This window comes from Carassius auratus, chromosome 16 (genome assembly GCF_003368295.1).
Source record: "Carassius auratus strain Wakin chromosome 16, ASM336829v1, whole genome shotgun sequence".
Classification (NCBI taxonomy): Eukaryota; Metazoa; Chordata; class Actinopteri; order Cypriniformes; family Cyprinidae; genus Carassius; species Carassius auratus.
In genome coordinates, this window is record NC_039258.1 from 26,186,386 (window position 1) to 26,207,884 (window position 21,499).

At 35.5% G+C, this 21,499-nt stretch overlaps 1 protein-coding gene across 1 annotated transcript in view; it reads right to left on the bottom strand.

Annotated features, from left to right (window-relative positions):
• The window catches only part of LOC113116632 (zinc finger protein 804B-like), an 80,578-nt gene that overhangs the window by 16,918 nt on the left and 42,161 nt on the right, over positions 1-21,499 (bottom strand). Inside the window, exon 2 of the mRNA XM_026284887.1 lies at positions 3,846-3,989. Coding sequence (XP_026140672.1) covers positions 3,846-3,989 — 144 coding nt within the window. The remainder of the gene's footprint in view (positions 1-3,845; positions 3,990-21,499) is intronic.

A 21,499-nucleotide genomic window follows, 5' to 3' on the forward strand; every position in this document is an offset into this window, starting at 1 on the left:
ATATTCACAAATATGTGTCTCCTCCATGAGCACTATTATTATTAGGCCACAACTCTTCTTCAAATGAATCTATTTTACAAGTCACATTGATAACATATTGATGTATTACTATGGTATCTTTCATAAAACAGCATTATTTATTACATTTACAAAAAAGATGATTCATTTCAACCTATAACACTAGGGGGAAAAAAACGTTTGGTCACAATTAATTAAACAGAAACAAGAATGACATGCTAATTTCTCTGTGACAAAGTACTGATGTGAAACACTCCGCTGAAAAATCTCATGATTGATTATGGAATATTACGGATGTTCATGCTGAGCTGGCATCATTCATCTCTGACTCATTGACTTTGACTAACAGGAACAGACACATCTGCACGGCGAACAAGTGTGCAGTCATCTGTGGTTTGATCGGAGCCATGTTTGCACGGAGATGAAATCCATCGCAACAACATGTGTAATTACTTTCCTCCCTCCCTCCCTCCCTCTCTGTCTGTCTTTGGTGTAGCTGTCACTGAGCGCTCCTTCAGAATGAGTTGCGTAACTCTCTTTCTATATCTCTCACTCTCTGCTTCTCACTTGGATTTCATGTAACTGTACGTATGAAATGTTTCAGTAGTGAATAGTTTTGCATGTTTGATTTTTAGACTGTTCTGTGCATCATTGCAGGATTATGATGAATAAGACATGCAAGGCTGAAGGATGAAGAGAGTTTAATGGCTCTGTGTGCCGTTCTTTGTTAGAGGACCAGTTTGTCTGACAGCACCCAGGATAATAACAGTGCACATACAGTGTTATCTGCTGCTCGAGGGAGATAGGGAACATGTTTAATCTCAGATGCCACACAGATGGGCACCAGACTCCAGTCTGAGATCCTGGCACCAGTGAGGGCATTCTAGGCTCTCTCCTCCTTACTTCATCTACTCCTCCTATTAATCTCTCCATCAATTGTCTTAGCAAAACTTTTCTTTTGGCTTATCTCTTCTCATTTGTTTTTTCTTTCTTTTTTTTAACAAAAGTGATGACTGAATATATGTATGTTATATACTTTATAGGCATCAAGATTTCAAGACTTAAAATCTATCATTATAATTATTTATTCCTAAGAAAAGTTGTAAACAAAATAAAAGGAGTCTTTGGAAATTGTTTTTAATAACAATTTGATTGTTTAATTGTTCAACGTTATACGATTCATTCTGTTGAAAAATAAATAATAAATCAATGATTTATTCCTGTGATGGTATGATCAGTCTTCAATGTCACATACTTCTCAAAAATCTGCTTATTTGGTTCTCCAAAATGATTTGTATTTTTCTCCGTAAATATTTATTAGAGCTGTTTCTGTGATGTTAAACAGTTTATATCTATGTGGAAACTGTGATGTTTTTTCCCCAACAATGTTCAAAAGAACTGCATTTATTTTAAATAGAAATATTTTATAAAACTATAAATGTTCTTAGTGTAACTTTTGATTAATTTAATATGTCTCTGCTGAAAAAGTATTAATTTCATTCAAAAAAATAAAAATATAAGAACGCAACTCAAAATGGGTACACTAATATGCATTAAATAATGCTTAACTAATGCACAGATAATCACAAGTTAATGCATAACTCATGAAGAACTAATCCATTAAAAAAAATTATTACTGCATCAGCTAAAAATTTACATTCTATGTTATTCATAGATTAAGTAATCAATAAATTGTTATTAGTTAAATGTGATTAAGTAATCAATAAATTGTTATTAGTTAAATGTGTCATAATGTATTAATTATCTAATAACACATTATATTAACTAATGATGTAAAGTCATAAGAATGATTCCTTAGCAAATCATTAGCTAATGATCAAAGAAGACAACTGGAAGTTGAAATGCATGGCTTCAACCCATTTTGGTAATTAACAAAATGAATTTACACTATTAGTTAATCCAATATGTTAGTATGGAATTAAAACATTATGACACATTTAACTAATAACAATGTTTTGATTACCTAATCTATGAATCATATTGAAAGTTAATTTGTTGATGTTGCAGTAATCATAAATAAAATGTTTAGTCCTTCTTGATTACAAATTAAATCATACCTATCTATGCATTGTCACGTTTATGAGCTTTGTTTCCTTTTTTGGTCACCTTCCTCCTAGTTTTGGTTAATTGATTCTTCCCACCTGTTTCCAGTTCCCTCATCACCTCCTGATTGTTTAAATACCCGTTCTGTTGAGTTCTCCCTCATCCGTGATTGTTTGTACGTTTGGATGTAATGTTTGTATGTAGATGTGTAAAAGTATTGTAACCCTACCTGAATGTGCATCTGTATGTTAATGCTAAATGTTATCTAGTATATTGTCTGAATTCTCCCTTCATCATCAGTAAACTCCTTATTTGTTCCCGATCCTCCTCTTGCACTTTGTTTTACATTTAGCACTACCATAGTTTGTAACATGCATTAGTTAAATATGAATTAATACATATTAGTGCCACCGTATTGTAAAGTTTAAACAAAAACATTTGCCTAACCCAAACTTGAGAAGATAGTGAAAGATGAAAGACAGTGTCAGAGTTTTAGAGTGATCGCTTTTCATACACATCACATGAATCCCCAATAGACAAAATAACTAATAAAAACACCATTTAAAGCACCATGCTCAATACTTGCATTCATGGTTTATAGCAAAAAAAAAACAAAAACCAACCTTTGGCACCTTTAACATTTGAAAGGATGCTACTGCAAAGTTATTGCTTTCCTTATTGAAACTGATTATTTTTTTTCATGAATATATGGTTGACCTGAAGAATGAAAGTTATATCATGAACTTATTATCGCGGAAGGTTCCTGGAACGTTTCCCTAACCTAAAGGGAATGTTCTATTTACATTAAGAAAACTTTCCTGGCTGATCAAAAGAGAACATTCTTGAGAACATTCTGGGAACCAAAAACAAACATTTGCAGAATATTCTGGGAATCAAAAATGGTTTGCTGGGTAAGAGCGAAAAATTCTGATTGGCTAGTAATGTTAGTTTGTTTGAGAGTGAAAGCTATGCTCGTCTCATACCATTGGTAGGCGAAGTTTTTTTTGTTTTTTTTTAAATTTAGGGCTATTTTTTTCCGGCGACAACTGCTGCATGCTAAAGATCTTTACGCCCTGTGCCTTGGTATTACTGGTATCAACTGTTCATTATAAGCATATGGCAAATGGCCCATGAAACCGTACAGCAGTCTATTTGAACTCAAAATGTTTATCATAATAGAATTATATCATAATGCATTATTTGTGCTCCTGGAAGTTGTTAGAACTTTAGAATGATCTGCAGTAACAACATTCTGCAGGTGCAACAATTTTAGTTACTTTTTGTAAACACAACACCAACTCTTTGCAGATGAAACACCTGCCCCAACATGATATCAGTTACCAGAACACACAGATCTCAACTGACTAAAGAGACTACCTGAGGGAAGCTTAGTGATGTACTTAGCAAATGTTTTATCCAGATATAGTGTTTATGTTTTGAGCATATAAATAAACAGTTACACTTAACAGACCATAATTTGCATGTCATTATTTGCTGGGGGACACAAAGTAAACTGTAGACACAAGAAGCACCTGGAGACTATTTGGAGGAACAAAATAACTTTAACAAAAGCACACTGTAGTCAAGTGGTGTGTTTGACGAAGCACACCATCATTTCTATGCATATTATGTTCAGAGACACTTTACTGACAGTAATGGTTTTGTAGACTGTAGGGGAAGAGTTAAATCCCTATTCCTTTCTTTCCTGCATTCCTTCCTGGTTCTCCATCTAATGAGCTCAACCACCTGCTGTTGAAGTTTACCTGTTTATGTGCGTGGTCATATGAGTTGATGTGGTTGTCAAACTCCTGATGTTTATGGTACTGCTTGTCGCATAGTTCACAATAGAAGTTGGCCTTCAAATCCCCCAGGGCTTTTGCAATGGCTTTCTCATTCTTAGCGTAGTCCTAAAAAAGAGATAGAGACAAAAAGGGAGAGATTTGGTTATGCGTGTAGATGCTATAATTTAATAAAAAATTCCACTTGACAATCACAGGTTTCCTTTCTAAGAATACATGATTTCACTAACCGTTTAAAAACACAAAAGGAAATAATTGTTCATGAACTGTGCATCACTTAAGCAGTTTTATTTTTAGATTGTCTTATCCTAGCTGAATTTGATCATCAAGACTGTCCTTGACAGGCTAAAAGAACCTAATAAAAAATCGAACAACCCAGGCAGCCATCCAAGTATGTTTTAAATGGTAAATGTTTTGCTGTAATTACTAGTTTTGCACCAACAACACATTTAATAAGATACTTGAATGTGAATATAGCTGGGTTGCTATGACAACATGGTCATCAGTTTATATTGGTTGCAGGATGAATTAAACTGAACTGCTCATTGTGATAATAAGACTAGCGCTAACAATTCTTAACCACTTAAAAGTCATTTTAACACATGAGAAACATTGTTGACCTTGCCTTCTTTGTATACATCACTTTTTGAGCAATATTTAAAAAATACATATATTTTTGTAAATCTCACTCTATTATTTGTTTTATATATTTATATATCTAGAGAGATTTGTGAACCATTAAAAAATGTAAGGGTAAGTTCACCCAAAACGTAACATTCTGACATTCACTAGCCTTCATTCCAAACCCATAAGACTACCTTTGGCTAATCTTCGAAAGGAATGAAGATATTTTAATGAAAGCTTCTCTCCCTCCTTTGAAAGTCATTGTAAAAAAAAAAAGAATCCATATGAATGAAATAGTTTAGTCCAAGTCTTGTGAAGGGATATGATCACACTGTATCATCATATAAAGCAATTGTGTCTCTTCACAAGACTTGGATTAAACCACTTAATTCATATGGATTCATTTAAAGTTACTTTTATACATTTTTAGATATTATACATTTCGGTTTACTGGATTTTCAGTGGAGGGACAGAAACGTCTCAAGCTTCATAAAAACTGTCTTCACTTGTGTTTCAAAAATTAACCAAAGTCTTATGGGTTTGGAATGACATGAGGGCGAGTAATTCATGACAGAATTAACATTTTTGCGTGAATCTCTCAAAGATAATTGTCACCCCTTCAATTATTAAAGTTGTTTAGAAATGAATCACCATGTATCATTCACTAATAACACGTTCAGGAGTGCACACACACACACACACACACAGTACAGGTCTAAACTCTTCCTCTAGAGAATGTCATCTCTTTTTTGTTGCAAACTTCACATAACATTCAGCTAGCCGTCAACTTCAAAGTCTCCTGCGATTAATTCAGTATCAAAAGTCTGCTTATACAGACCTCAGGGAGCGACATCAGCCATACAAACACCAGTACACACAGACACACATAAGCAAAGAGTACATCTCTCTGGAGCACCATTACCAGAGCTTTCCCATTATGACACACAGACAGCACAGCTCAACATTTACTACAGGAAAACAAGGTGGAAAAGGTCATTGTGTAGAAGCTCTTTAACACTATACTCTTATTACGTTTGACAGAGCGTCTGATCAAGGACTTATTTTGAGATGGTGTTGACTGAAAAGGGAGAATTCTTATGCAGCATAGCACTGCAACAGTTTAATAGAGCTTGTTAACAAGTTTTTACATAGAGGAAGTTATAGTAATTGCGACAATAATAATGATCTTGTGCCTCATAATTGGCCAGAGGGACTCTGCATCACACATCCCCGCAGCGCGTGGGAGTGGATCATGAATGAGGTGGATATGATGCAGTTAATAGGCCAACAGGGATTTTGAGGCACATTTTTCTGAGAGTCCATCCGTGAGCATAGACAACATGAGATGTCAAAGCAAAAGAACATCATGATTGACTGCTGACACTCTGGTCGCCACACTTGATATCTAAAATAGGGACACACACACACTTATATTAAACTTTTTTTTAAAACAATATAGCACAGTTTTCAGAAAATATTAAACAGAACAACTGCTTATATCAGCCAAATATTGTCCTATCCTAACAAACCATACAACAATGGAAAACGTATTTATTCAGCTTTCAAATGATACGAATGTATACATGTATAAATCTCAATCTCAGTGATGTATAAATCTCTCTCGCAGATGTGCACAAGTGACAAAAAAAAGAGCTGTGCAAATAACTTCAGACCTCTCATTTGTTCAGTGACAAGGTTGACAGCTGTTAATGCACAATTACTAGGACATTTTAGATCAACAAACAGTAATACTGTATAAGATTTCAATTTGAACTGAAAGTAATGTACAGTATAAATCTAGGCTATCCGCTGCCGTTTTTGAAGCACTGTAAAAAACTGAAGCACGGTTCATTCACTGACGCTCTTCAGTTGGCAGCGCATACACATGCCGGCAACTCGCCAAAATAAAAGCTTGCTGATTTTAGACGTTTCAGAATGATGAAATTCATATATATATTAAAAAAAAAGTTTTAAAGGTACAATTTGTAAGATATTTGCAGTAAAATATCCAAAAACTACTAGGCTGGTGTTATATATTTTGCCCAGCTGATTACTACCAATATCTCTAATGTTTTCAACTACTTGTAAATCATATTAAAATTCAAATTCTAAACAGTGACACGGGGCAGTGCAATCGCCTGTCAATGACGTCAGTTACCCTTTGTTGCCACCTTACTGACCTACAAACCACATGGCAACAGTTTTGTGGACCAATGCGGAAGTAGCTTTGTGACAAACTTCAACTAGAAAGAGATGCCGATCTCGTTTGAGTTTTTTTGATTCGTATCTTTACAGAAAACATATGCTATTATAACGATCAACAAGATTAGTATTATGGGACATACACGGCAAACGCGGGGCATCGATTCTCTAGACCCGTGTGAGGACTCGTCTGATCCATAGTCTGATCGCGTCTTTGTATTGACTTTGTATGTAATCTACTCGCGCAAATTGTTGAACTCGCGTTAAATCCATGATTTATCTTTCTGTCTGATTGATGGCAGTCAGCGGTTGGGTATGAGACAACAAATCCCATCATTCCATGCTCCTTATCGTCATCAAACCACGCGATTGTTATTGTCTTGGTAGTGCGCCCTCTCGTGACAGGTCCTACAACCTACAACAATTTTAAAATATAATAGTATTATCACACTTTTATTATTTGGTAAAAAATAAAATAAAATGAAATAAAGTGCAAAAATTGTATCACTATTATTTTTTTATATAGTGATATTTAATGGGTCACACTATATGCAGTGTGAAAACCAAATCTCCACGAGCTCTTCTATGAAACAAGGCTGAAAAAAATATGTTCACCCCTGTTTATAATACACAAAATCACTGTGACATATCTCAAACTGTTTTCCATGCTTTTCTTCATGTAAATTGTGTTTTTGAAATGGGGTCATTTGAAAGTCCAATTTTAGAAAATGAATCCTGCATTTTGTTGTGTTCCATGTAAAACCTCCCTAAAAATCATGCATCCAGTCATGATTCTGTGAACCTGAAACCGGTCTTATTGTACAGTGCTTAAAGTTTAGTATTCATTCAGTCAACCTACCAACAAGTCTTTTTTCAAAATGTGTTGTTTTGTTTTACATCCCTACAAATTATATTCCCCCCAAGGCTTTACAAATCATTCCCAAAATTCATCACCCCCCCCCCCAAAAAAAAAATGTAACCCTAAATTTAGTCTCACAGATGTGTGGTGGAGTGAAACGATAGAGCGAGAGAGCTGAGACAAAGCCACTCTGTACATCTGTCATTTTAACATGCGCCCCGTCCCTGAGACTCAAAACAACAGATGTTAACTCTTAATTACTTTTAGATGCGTTTTGCATCAGAATTAGTTACACGTGTTCTGCACTTACTCACCACCCATGCCAGACAGACCCAGTCATGGGGTTGCAAAAGGCAGAACATTGGCTGAGTGATCTGGCAACCACATGCCCTCTGCCACAAACACAGCATCATGTTCTCAGGATGCGCCAGGACCACAAGTTTCATCTCCATTAGCTTGAACAAGTTACATTCAACAGCAAGGATGAATCTTATCAAAAAATGTCATATAGTAGCAGCCAATATGCATTAGTAGTTTCATTTGTATTGAAAGTTTCCATCTATATATGCCATGCCACTACTGTGTCAGCTTTACTCCTGAATCTACTTTTGCAAACGTAAGTGTTTTGTAACAGTACAAGCAAATAAATTGATGGTGCATTTCTATCTTCTTAATGCTGCTGTCTGGGGAGCTACAAAACAATCTCTCTCACAAGTCAAAGCAATTTAAATGTGCACTCTCAGTCATTTAGTCTCTCATTCTTTCTCGCTCTTATTTCATTTATACCACAGGTTGAAAAAGGAATATGATGTATTATGTTACTTGTTTGAAAGCTAATCCTGTCCTTTTACAACTGACAAGCAATTGATTTTATGTTACAAAGAATTAAAACATACAACCGGAGACAAATATAAGTAAGGTCTTTAGATCTGTGAAGACACACACAAACATGTTTGCTTAACTCTATACTGTAAATGAGGAACATCCATAGACTTTTGCTGTTTTATGTTTAGTTTGTACTATAACCTAACAGAAAATTTATGTATGTTTAAAATTAAAAGTAAATACTTATTTTTATATATATATAAATTTTCTATTTATAAATAAAATATGTCTACAAATAAGGTTTTGCTTACTCATATTAATTTGTTCACTGACATTTTTTCTTATTCGAAACATGGAAAATCAATTGCCTAGTGTTTTACCTTTGCCTGGAAAATTAGCATTTTGCATGAATAACATTATATCTACTTGGAAAAAATAAAATGAAAAGCTACCTTGTAATTTTATTTTAACTTTTAGATAAAATATTCTTGTTCATATTTGGATTTAGATTTTTTCATGTTAATTTTAGTTAAAGTGTTATTCGTTTTGTTTTGTGTTTGTTTCATTTTTATTCGTTTTAGTTGTCTCTATAGTTTATTTCTGTTTTAGTTTGAGTTATTTTAGTACATGAAGTTAAACTAAATTAAAATGAAAAAATGTGGCATTGTTAACTAGGTGATATAAAATTAGTTTAGTTTTTTATATTTTATTTTATTTTTGTTTCATTTCAAGGGGAGTGAGTTTAGAAAAAGAGAGTTTTTTGTGTGAGATATTTCTGATTCTTAGAAAAATGACATGTCATTAAGGTTTATTAACCCAATTCTACCTGAACTTGACATTTGGGAAGTGTGTGTGAATCAGTGCAGAATCATCACTCCAGGAACAAATGATGAATGAGTCATTATTTTCATCAAAAAAATAATCATTCTAAAGATTTAATAGCAATTTATGCAGGGGCCTGCTTACATTGTTTATTTTTTAGATTGGACCATGTTACACACATGCAGAACAATAATATTCCACAGTAACACTGCATTGTATGATGCCACCTGTTGGAGGACTATGGCTCTCCTAAGCGTGCAACCCCTGCAGAGAGGCTCGTGTGTGGCCCGGGAGGCTGTAGATGTGCGAGACAGGCTGATCTCACGCTGTTTCTCTCATTCTCAGAATTCTCCTCTAGCATCTGACTCTCAGATCTGTGAACTCAACTGCTTGGCTTTAAAAACCATCGCTTCTGCTTTCCAATTTGAAAACCACTAATATTATTACTGCTTTATGAGTGCCCCGGAATAAATGCAATGCTACGGCAGGAGATCTAACATTACTACAAAATATGCCTCATTTCTGAGCATTTCCAAGAATGTCATTCACAGGTACCAACCACATTGATCACTGAGTGCCCATAATAAAAATGAAAAGCCGGTTCTGAATAAGTGAATATGGAACGAAAGCACGTGCAGAGAGATGTGAGGCCGGATGGTTGTGGAGCTGAAGGTCTAATTAGGGGTGTTGTTGGTTGAACTGACAGAAAAGGGGGAGGGAGGTGGGGGTTCAAAGCGCTACTATTCAACCTTTGTAGAGGAGAAGAGAACAAGGTGGCACCCACATCCATAAAACAACTACTTAGATCTCCCACTTTAATCCCCCGTTACAGAAAGAGAGAGAGGCTTTTCTCTGCCTGCTCACTGACCTTAACAGCTCTCACATTCAGCACATTAAACACAGGTTGACAGCGAACAGAGCGCCGGGTCTGGCAGTTCACCCATTAAAACAAATTCTCTCTCGCTTGCTCTCCCTCAAGCACAAGTACAAACACCTGGACTGAAATTTCACTGAGTAACTTTTAAATTCGGCCTGTTTTCCATGTCAGTTCCATGCTAATTAAACAATAATGTCTCTCACTCTTTTTCTCCTAACTCTCCTATCCCTTTCTGGCACAGATACTGATTGCTTGTGCCGTTTGAAACGTTTTATGTCTTCATGTGAATTAAAAAGAGAAGAATTTCCAAAAGCCATTAAGTTTTATCTTTAGTCTAATTTTGAGTGTTCAGAAAGGACAGATAATCAAAAGGCATTTTTAAAATCTTTGACAAGGAAATATCACATCAGTTCTGCTCCTCAAAGAATGTGTGAAAAGAATTATTCAGAGCGAACAAAGTCCCAGTTAATGAATAACACTTTACAATATCTTTCATAAGGCCAGATTGGTGATACTCAGACAGACAGACTGATGTGTCTATATCAAGGAAAGTTTCCTCTGTCTAATGGACGTCCAGTCTGCAGCTCTCCTACTGTTAAACTGCAGGAACTCCCTTCCGCTGAAACATTCTCCCCTGGTTCACAGTGACCCCCTGTTGGCATCATCTTCCACATCCGGGCACCCTCTGAATCATAATGCCTATTCAGACTCATGAATCCAAACCTATACCACTAGACTAACTCATCTTATATTTGAATGAATGAAAACTACCATACTTTAACTACAAAGTTTAAAGAGTTCCTTTCTGGTATAAAAAGTATTTATTATATGTTGAGCAGTATTCAATATATACCATGTATCAAACGTTTCAGCTCAGTCAGAATAAAAAAGAAAGTAAAAATTGTAATTTTCACCTGAGATTCGGAGACAAATTACAGGGAAGTAAAAATGACTTCAGAAAGCTGGCAACATCATAATGTTACGTTTACACAGAGATTGGTAGGTCTTAAACCTATAAAAAATATACCCCCCGCATGATTCCCCATCCCACCTCAGACTACCAAATAGTTTCACGAAACATTATGAAAAATGTATTCTCTTTTAATTATAAAAACCTACAGGAAAAACAAAAACACCTGCATCACTTGAAACATTGAAAAATAGCTCAGAGAGAATAACTGTTATTCAGTCTGTTGTTTTTGTGGGTTTCATGCTGTCAGCTAAGGCACAGGACACACACAGGCATTTCTTTCTCACCAACAACATTAAAGGGTTTCTCCACCCCAAAATGAAAATTTTGTCATTGATCACTTACCCCCATGTCGTTCCAAACCTGTAAAAGCTTTGTTTGTCTTCGGTACACAAATTAAGATATTTTGGATGAAAACCGGGAGGCTTGTTATTGTCCCATTGACTGCCAAGTAAATTACACTGGTCCAGAAAAGTATGAAAAGAATCGTCAGAATAGTCCATCTGCCATGAGTGGTTCAAACATAATGTTATGAAGTGACAAGAATACTTTATTCAACAATTGTCTTTCCATAAGGATACATTTTCTAATTATCCATGCAGCGCAGCTGACACAGAAGAACATACGCTGCTTTGCGTCCAGCGGATATTCTCCAAAATAGTTCTATGGTGATGCGGAGAGACACAGAAGAGAATAAATGCTAAATAAAGTTGTTATTTTATTTTTTATTTTTATTTTTTGTGTGCAAAAAGCATTCCTGTCATTTCATACAGTAACTATACAGTTGAACCACTGTTGGCAGATGGACTATTCGGACGATGTCTTTCAAACTTTTCTGGACTTGACAGTGTATTTTACTTGGCAGTCATTGGGAAAATCACAAACCTCCCAGTTTTCATCCAAAATATCTTAAATTGTGATCAGATGACGAACAAAGCTTTTACAGGTTTGAAACGACATGGGGTAAGTGATTAATGACAACATTTTCATTTTGGGATGGAGTATCCCTTTAAAAACTCTGTTACCAGACAAGGCGGGTCCACAAAGAGGACATGTCCAGGGAAAAGAGGACATATGTTCACCTTGCATTTAGCTTTTGAATTACCAGCACCTGCCTGGGTCTGTATGACTTCATCTATGGCTTTTCTCTTCCCTCTCACAGACCGTTCCATCTTCCATTCTAAGTTACACCGTTGGCTGTTTACTGTTTTATTTATTTTCCCCCAGTACCTGTGCACCCCCGGAGGGCATGCCCCATACTTTGAACCCTCTGCAATAACTCAAGAAGAATTAAAGATATCTTAACGGCCGTTTAGATATTGGGTTTTAACAAACTTTCCTTGTGGCATCTTAATTTTTAAGGCCCTATATTGCTCAGTTCTAGAGATATTGGAATTTCAATAAGGCTCCAGGGGTAAACTGTTAAACTGTGCTGGTCAAAAATGTGGGCCACTTTACAAAAACATGATGCTTCTTTTCTTTTAAAGAAGATTGTCTGAAGAACAAATAATGTTGAAACTATAAATGTATCTTGTTTGCTTCTGTCAAAACAACTGCATTGAATGTTGAATGTAATCTACATAAAAATGATACTAATACAGTACATTCTAATGCTTAAATTCACTTGCCTCATTTAAAATGATTTATTTGAGTTTTTAATTCAGTTAAAACAAAACTATCTAGCATTTAAATATCAGCCCTTAAAGTGCACCCTTAAAAAACTGAATAATATATTTTTTAAGTAGTTGGTCGCTCTTCTTGATATTCTGTAGCTATCTTATGCTTTTCACCCTATAATTTTGCCGCAAGATCATACCAGAGCAAAACATTCTTTGCAACTTTGAATGGCCCGGATCAAGGCTACATCACCGGAGTTTCTATGCAAGTGTGCACGTGTCTGAGCGATAGAGTTGTGAGATGCCTTCCAACCTGTGTGGTGAGTGAGTGTGCGTGTATGCGTGTGTGTGTTCTCGGATGCAGACTAGGAATTTCAATCATTTCTCTCCTCCTTTCTCTGCCCATGCAAACAACCAGAACAGAGAGAGGGGCAGTGTTCCAGTGCAGCAGACAGACAGAGAGAAAGATCCCTGTGGGTCTCAAATTAAATTCCTATCATGTCAGGGCAGGAACAGGATTCAATACTGTTTATTGGCATCTCTTGACTAGAGGGAAATTAAATTCCACTGGCTTGTTTCATCATGGACAGCAGGTTCAAGCCTCTGCTCCCTATCTTCATCCCTGACTCCCTCTCTTTCATTGGCTTTGGGTTAAGTAGTGAGGGCCCAGAATTGCCCCTAATTTCCCTGGTAATTTGTCTCTCTGTGTGTTTGTGTTTTTCATCTTGTGTGTGTGTGTGTCTCAGCCGGCTGAATCTCCTATAGACGGCAATGGCCTCTCTTGACAAAATTATATAACATTATCAAAAATTTATAAAGAAAAAAACTGGCCATTATCTCTAGACTAGATCAAAGGAATGAGCACAGAGGCTGGTTCTACCTTGACTGGATTTATTTTCTGTCATTTCTTCAAAACCTGATCAAATCTCATCCCGATTGCTTAGACCTCGGATAAAAGAGGCAGATTTGTGCCACCGCCTATGACAGAGCTTTACAAAAAGAAGATATTGAACAGTGTGAGCATGAGTAAGAGAAACGAGAAACATGGTGAGAGATGGTGATGAAAACAGGAAAACATAAAAAGAAAGAGGCCAGGTCTTTTGTGCAGGGATGTTCATCCCAGTTGTCCTCAAATAGGAAATGCATGTTTGAATCTGGCATACAACATGCCCCAGTTGCATGTAGTTCTATACGAGTTTGGGGTCAGTCAGATTTTTTTTATTTATTTAATTATTTCATTTTTCGAGGATGCATTCCATTGATCAAAAGTGACAGTAAAGACTTCTATTAAATACTTTTACATTATTAAAAATGGAATATTCAAATAAATGCTGTTCTTTTTAACTTTTTATATATAAAAGAATCCTGGGAAAAAAAATGTATTACAAAAATACTAAACAGCACAACAGTTTTCAACATCAGCATGATTTCTGAAGGATCACAGGAGACTGAAGACTGGAGTAATAATGCTGAAAATTCAGCTTGTCCATCACAAGAAAATATTACATTTTAAAATATATTACAATAGAAAATTTTAAATTGTAGTAATAAATATAACAAATTTTATTAAAAAAAAATATATAAAATAAATTATAATCAGTTTTTGATCAAATAAATGGAGCCTTGGTCAACATAAAATAATAATTTCGAACATATTCACAATTCTTACCAACCCCCAATATATACTGTATATACTAGTGTGAGATAACCACTGAAAATGCAACTTTTTAAGTTTTTTACTAATTTAGCATATAACAATTGTCTTAAAAATGTCACATTTTTCAATGTTCTTAGTATTTGGTTTGTCCCCCATTTTCTACACAAAGCAGTTCACATAGTGTACATCATAAATGCATGTACTGACCTAGATATAGTGGAGAAATAAAAATATTTTATATTCATCTAAAATCTGAGGATTTAATTGTTTCAAATTCGTCAAAATCCTAAACCTTTATTTCCAGATGAAAATGAGATTTTCAGTGTGGTCTCAAACTTCAGTACCCCACTGAACACTACAAAACAGGAAGTGATGAGAAATGAGCGTGGTGCTTACTGTAAGTGTGATGTGTTTACATCGTAGGTTACAAATGCTTTCCCTAATGTACGCTAATGTATCAGTATCACAGTGATATATACTGTGCATGAAAAGAGAGATGAGGGAACAGAGGAAGCCAGAGAGCGAGAGAAAGGGACTATTTAAGTAAGATGTAGTAGAGCGGTTGGCCCACATGCCTGGATCTGTGATGTACTTACTGAGTGGCTTGCATAGGCACGGCCATCTGGCCCCAGCTACAGGCAGACTGATGACTACTGCACTAACATACAACCAGATGGGCTTCACACGGCTTGCACAGGGGCCCACTCTCTCTCACTCACACATATACACACAAACACGTAAATGTATAAAAATATATCTAGAAAAACACATCATAAAGACAATAGAATAATACACACATTATTTTGAGCCCCCTGATGAGTCTAACTATAGCTGAGAGTCTATGTGCTTGGGGCGATTGATTGCAGAGAAAAACCCAAGATGCAGGAAATGAACCAATTATTCACCATCTTAATATACCTCACAGGGGTGGCACAGCATGTGTGGGTGTCTCCGAATGTGTGTGCGGCAAGCTCTCTCGAGTTTGACCTTCTCTGTTCCTGATAACATCGAAACATAATAATGTTGTACGGTGTACACAAACTCAACACATATGCACTGATCAGATCAGCAATTTACCACAAAAGCAAACGCGTGCATTTGGCTAGAGTTCAGCACAACTGGCACAGAAATGAGATGAAAGCTTCATAAGCATCAGTTAAGAGAAGCCAGATGGCTTTCGATCATTTGAGCTAATCACATGACCTACTGTAGGATACACGGTCTTTCCTACAGTTTGAGGCTTTTGGTGCTGTGCCTGTTCAGTTTTATGCGCGCCTGCTGTTAGTACTGTCTATGTGACGCTGAGGGACCTTAAAGAAAGATCAAGACTGTAATGCTAAACTAAAAGCTGTGCTCTGGAATAGTACAGCTTCAAAGAAATGAATGAGAGTAACAAAGAGAGAAAGAGTCACAGAGGAGAGGTCTCCTTATATAGAAGACATTTTGTCTGAAGTTAAATTTATTCTGTCAGCGGTCTTCAGATAAATATTCACATTCAGAAGTGAGAATAAATTGTGGAAATCATTGTGTAAATGGTGAGATTACAGACACACCCAATATGTTATGATAGCTGTCAAGTATAGCCTGTCTGGTAAAGATTACAAGACCACTCAAATGCTTGATGTTCTTTCTGTAGATGTACTTAAGACAAATAGGAGTGGCAAAGATAGGAAAAGGAAAAACCAAAAGGAAAAAAATATATAAAACGTGTGAAATCCGAACTTTAATTACTTTAAAAATGGCAGTGCACCCTAGTAAAAAAGTGACATATTTTAAACTTTTTTTTTCTTAGTAATCATAGTTCAGATCTATTAACATATTTACTGACATATTCCTCCAGAATTATAATTCAACTCTATTTGTATATATATATATGAATCTTATCTCTGAAATAATAAACAAAAAATTCATGACATTCAAAGAAATGGAAGCATTAAATGGAATTGCATTCAAAAGTATTTTTTTTTATAAATTCAGATTCCAGATAAAATAGATTCTGATAAAATAAGAGGGTCATGTAATTGACCCTCCTACTACTAATTCCTCCAGCATTGTCTGATCCGCTGATGATGAAATATTGCTTTCTGTGGCTGACATTTGTAATGCCGATCTCTCTGTGGCTGGAGGTCTTATTGTTGACCTTTCCGCAGCTGATCTTCATATCACTGATAAAAACGAATATAGACACGCAGCACATTATAACAGCAAAAGAAAGTAGACACAATAAAACACTTTCTATATGCCTGTGTGCATTATGATTTAGAGTGGATCCTATTGGCTCATTTGTCATGTGAATTACTGTACCTGCTCCCCTGCTTATGGTTTTCTAAATAAGGAGATAATCAAGCCAAGCAGTAATGACAGAGATCAGTCCAATGGACTTAATCTGGTCCAAATGATTAAGTAAGGAGTCTGTTCCACCTGTTAACAGACAGGAAAAGACCTGCCATCACCAAATCCTCTAGAATATAATCAGCTGGATTTCTTGCTCTCTTTTTCTTTCTCTCCCTCTCTCCTCCTTTTATAGAGTCACAATATGTGGGCCTAATTAATAGGATTTCTGATTAATTTCGAGCTTCTGCTGCAAAGAAAAAGATTGATAATTATGTAGAGAAAAGAATATGGGGCTCAGAAATTATGAATTCGAAGAGGAAGGAAAGGATTCACTGCCTAAATGATACAGCAGCACATGAGCAATAACTGTATTTATGTTTAATCTTCCTTAGATGGCATCTGAGGGGTCTGATACCTCTTGTTTTTTTTGCACTGTAAGAACTTGAAGAGCTGAGCCTCGGGCGAATACTGCCCCAAAGAAAAGATGCCAAATCTGGGTTAACTTTTTTAGTGCCCCCTTCTTCCTGTCAAAACACATCAGAGTTTAGAATCACCATGAAATTTTTAGAAGCATTTATTGCTTTAGCTTTTAGTGGGTGAGTAGCTATCCCATATCTTCAGAAGTGGAGCTCAAATGGTCTGCAAACTATTTAGTACTTCAAGCATTAAATCACCTAAAAATGGTTCTTTCATGTTTCACTGAAAACAAAGAGACAACCTATTAAACATATCAAAGTGCTCTCATTTATATATATATATATATATATATATATATATATATATATATATATATATATATATATATATACATATATAAAAAAAAACTCAAACATATAAAGACTCTTATGATTACACATATTGAGAACAATTAAAAATGTTTACAGCATATGGTGCAACAGTGTGTAACCAGTTTTTACCTATCAAATACAGTTTATGTGACAAGTTCGGAAGGAACATTTATCTGTGCATCACCAACATGCCTCTCTGGGGACATTTTAACCTCATTACGAAGAATTGCGTAAAGCCTCAGTTATCCTCAGACTTGGTTTTGGAGGATTTCTGTTAATCCCCAGTTGTCTCCGGATCTTTTTGACAGCTGTGGCTGTGAAAGTAGCACCAACCCCGGTTACCAATCTAAAGACCCATTTAAACCATAGGGAATATACATGATACACATAGGCTTAGTATTCCATATTATTGTATCTTACACTGTAAAAAAATATATCTATATATTTTTTTATTGAAAAAGATAGGAAATATGCTAAAGTAAGAAGAACCTGTTAACTGTAAAATACCCTACCATATACCATGGAAAACTGTAAATGGTTTCACATCACCTTTACAGTAAAATACTGTAAAATGTATGGTTTTTGTAAGAAATTACCACTGAAAAACCGTAAAGCAGAAAAGTACATTCTCAGAATGGACATTCATCTTTTTTTTTTTTTATCCACAATGTACATTATTAATATTAAAAAAAATGTTTAATTGAATGTACAATATAGACATTTCGAGTTTATCTGTAAAAACCTTGCTAAATATAATATATATAAATATATATATATATATATATATATATATATATATATATATATATATATATATATATATATATTATTATTATTATTATTATTATTATTATTATTATTATTATTATTATTTTTATTACCAAAAAAAGCCCTGATTTTCAAAGCAGATTGTAGAAGAAAAATTCAGTCCAGTGTTTATTTACATGCTGTGATGCAATACAGATGTTTGAGTGACTTTCAGAAACCTCACATTTGTTCAGTATTAACCCTCTGATAAGCATTCATTAGTAGATCAGCTGCATGATACATGATAATTCATGAATCTACGCCCTCTAAATTGCTTTCCAAATATGAAAAATTGAATGTGTTGGTCTTTTATGGTTCATTTGTTAATTAGGCTGATGTTGAAGGATAATATAATGAAACAATTTGTTTATGTATTTAAACAAATACTTCTCATTACGGTCAACATATAGCCCGCTTCCTTCTCATTAATGACTATTACATCAGTTTAGGGGGTGTGCAGGCATATGCGTGGGTTTGTTTTTCTTGACAGCCCTGTTATGTTTCAACATCAGCGTCTCTGCTCATTGTGCTCCTGTGAGTGTTTGTTTGAAGATGTGTCAAGAAGTTTGCGGGAGTGTGCCTGTGCAAATGAAACCTTTCACGTCTAATTACTGTGGTTGAAGTAAAATGGTGATTTGCATGCTGGAGCTGTCATATGCACTCTGACACCGAATATGTTTGGCTCTTTAAGTGCTTTAGCATAATACATGCACGACTGGAGAAGGAATGAGACCTGACTGACAGAAGTGTTGTACAAACCTTTTAACTCCATGCACACACTTCGTCTGATGCTTCCCCTCAACATTAATTTGCCTATGTGACTTTTAGATATTTTCTGAAGCCTTTATAAATTATACTGCACATCTCTGATAGGCTACCTTTTAATTGTCAAGTCATTGTTCTTCCAGAGATTATTTCTTCATATGTTGCCCTACAGGCTTTTATAACTTGTATTACCAGGAGCATCAGTTTGTTTATGAGTGCTATCCTTTCAGCACCACACAAGAACTTGTAAAACAGATCAGCACCATGGACAGCTCCATTATTCCAAAGCACTCTTTAAAGGGGTATTCAGACTGACAGCGAAAATACAATTTTCATTGATTAAGACTAGACTAAATGTCTTCAGTTTTTGTCAACTAAAACTAGACGAAAATAGTCATGGATAATTCTGACTAAAATGCTCAGACTTTTAGTTGACTAAAACTTGACTAGACTAAAAAGAGCCTGAACATGACTAAAACTAATAAAAACTAAAATGACAGCTTCACACAAAAACTAAAATTAAAACAAGCCAGAAAAAACAACACTACCATAATTAAATAAGCATTAGATGCCAGGTAATCAAAAGGTTAAGGTAGGGGAAAACAGCACAGGCTATTACATATTAAATATATATCCAATGTTAGCTGATATTAAAATGTGTTTAACAACAAATGAAAAAAATCTAACTCCACTCATCTTTGTCACATTGCCAGACACAACCAAATGACATCTCCAACAATCACAGGCTTTCATGTTGCCCCAAATGTCTTTTTATATATATATAAATATGAGACATGAAATATGTCTGGAGACATAACACAAAACGACCTCTTTTGAGTAATAATACCACATTTATATCTACTCAGAATACTTGAGGCCGTCTCAGTTAACATGGTTTGTCAGGAAGAGTAAACGTGTTCTCAAACAGCAGCTAAAGGATTTAGAAATGGCTGTGCGATTAACTGATGCCTTCTGACACAAATCAGGAACCAGACAAATGAGGACAATCTGACCTACATGTCTGATTTTAGATTAGATGTGTCCAATCAGGACAGAGCACCCACATGCACACTCACAGGTGGAGTACGTTTTATTAGGATTCAGACCCTGTAAGGTTTTTAATGATTCCTGTCCAGCGCAGTCTACTATGGTGATAGTCTCTGCGGGAGACAGATTTTGTGCTGGGCTAAATTGCTTTTTTCCTCCATGCTCCAGTAGCCTGCTACTCTCTGCAGCGGTAATCAAGGCTCATCATCATTAGATATTATTATACACTGAGAAAACAAGGCCTGTGTGAAGCTGGGGAGAGACAATATCCCCACCCGGGAGTCCACTTACCCTGGGTTTTTATGCCATTCTGAATCATTGCTGCACCGATGGCACCAGAGCATATTAAAGTGTGTGAGCATGTTTGTGTGAAGGCGCATACTGTATACGTGAGTTCTGGGTGGTTGTGTACACTACAGCCCCCCAAGGTCCTAAGAATGATAATTAAGAGATGAAAGATAAATGATCAGCCAGTGCAATCGGCCCTGTGTGAACTCTTGTTTGGTGCTCAATGTAGAAATACTTTCCTGATGGTCTTATACTCACCATATGGAGCAAATCTAACTATTGAGAGCAGCATCTGTACTCTGCATGTGTGTTATTAAAAAAAATGTGGTTAATGGCGTGTGGATGTAGGTGGTGATGATGTCGTCAGAGGGTTCATTTGCATGAGATATTTTGAGGATATGTCTGACAGGTGCCAGTGGCTAATTTATCAGTTGTTAATGATGCGTTCTTAACTCAAAGTGGCACTGACATGAGTTTGCTCTTTTCCCAGTTGACCCAAAGACCCAACTGGCTGAGGTGTCTGAGCACCAAGTCCCTGTGTGCGTGCAACTGAACGCGAGACTGTTAAAAAAACTGTTGTTGAGAGAATTAAATTCTTATTGCATCAGGTTTCCTTTTTTTATTTTTTTTATTTTTTTTTTACATTTTCTATTTTATTTATTTATGTATTTATTTATTTATTATTATTTATATATATATATATATATATATATATATATTTTTTTTTTTTAACTATTCCTTTTTTTACAGCAATAACTTTTCTAGCTTAAAATACTATGCAAAAAATAATTATGAAGTAATGATTTGTGTCGGGGGTCATATGGGAACGTTTTTGCTAAATGCAAAATACATACCAATAAGTACATATCACTGCAATTTCCAACAGGAATAAACATGGTTTATAATCGGCGAGTATTTTTAATCACTTTACTACACAGCTATTATGACAGCTCCATATGTTTTGCTTGGATGTAACAAGCTTGTTCGGTAGCTTGGCTGAATTGGAATTAGGATGCGGAATCCTTGGGTATGAATCCCGTGAAAAAAATGACTCAAATGAAAGCGCTCAAAGATTACAGATTGAAAAACTAAAATGGCATGCATGTGATTGTTTTGTCATGAGATCAGGCTCCATAT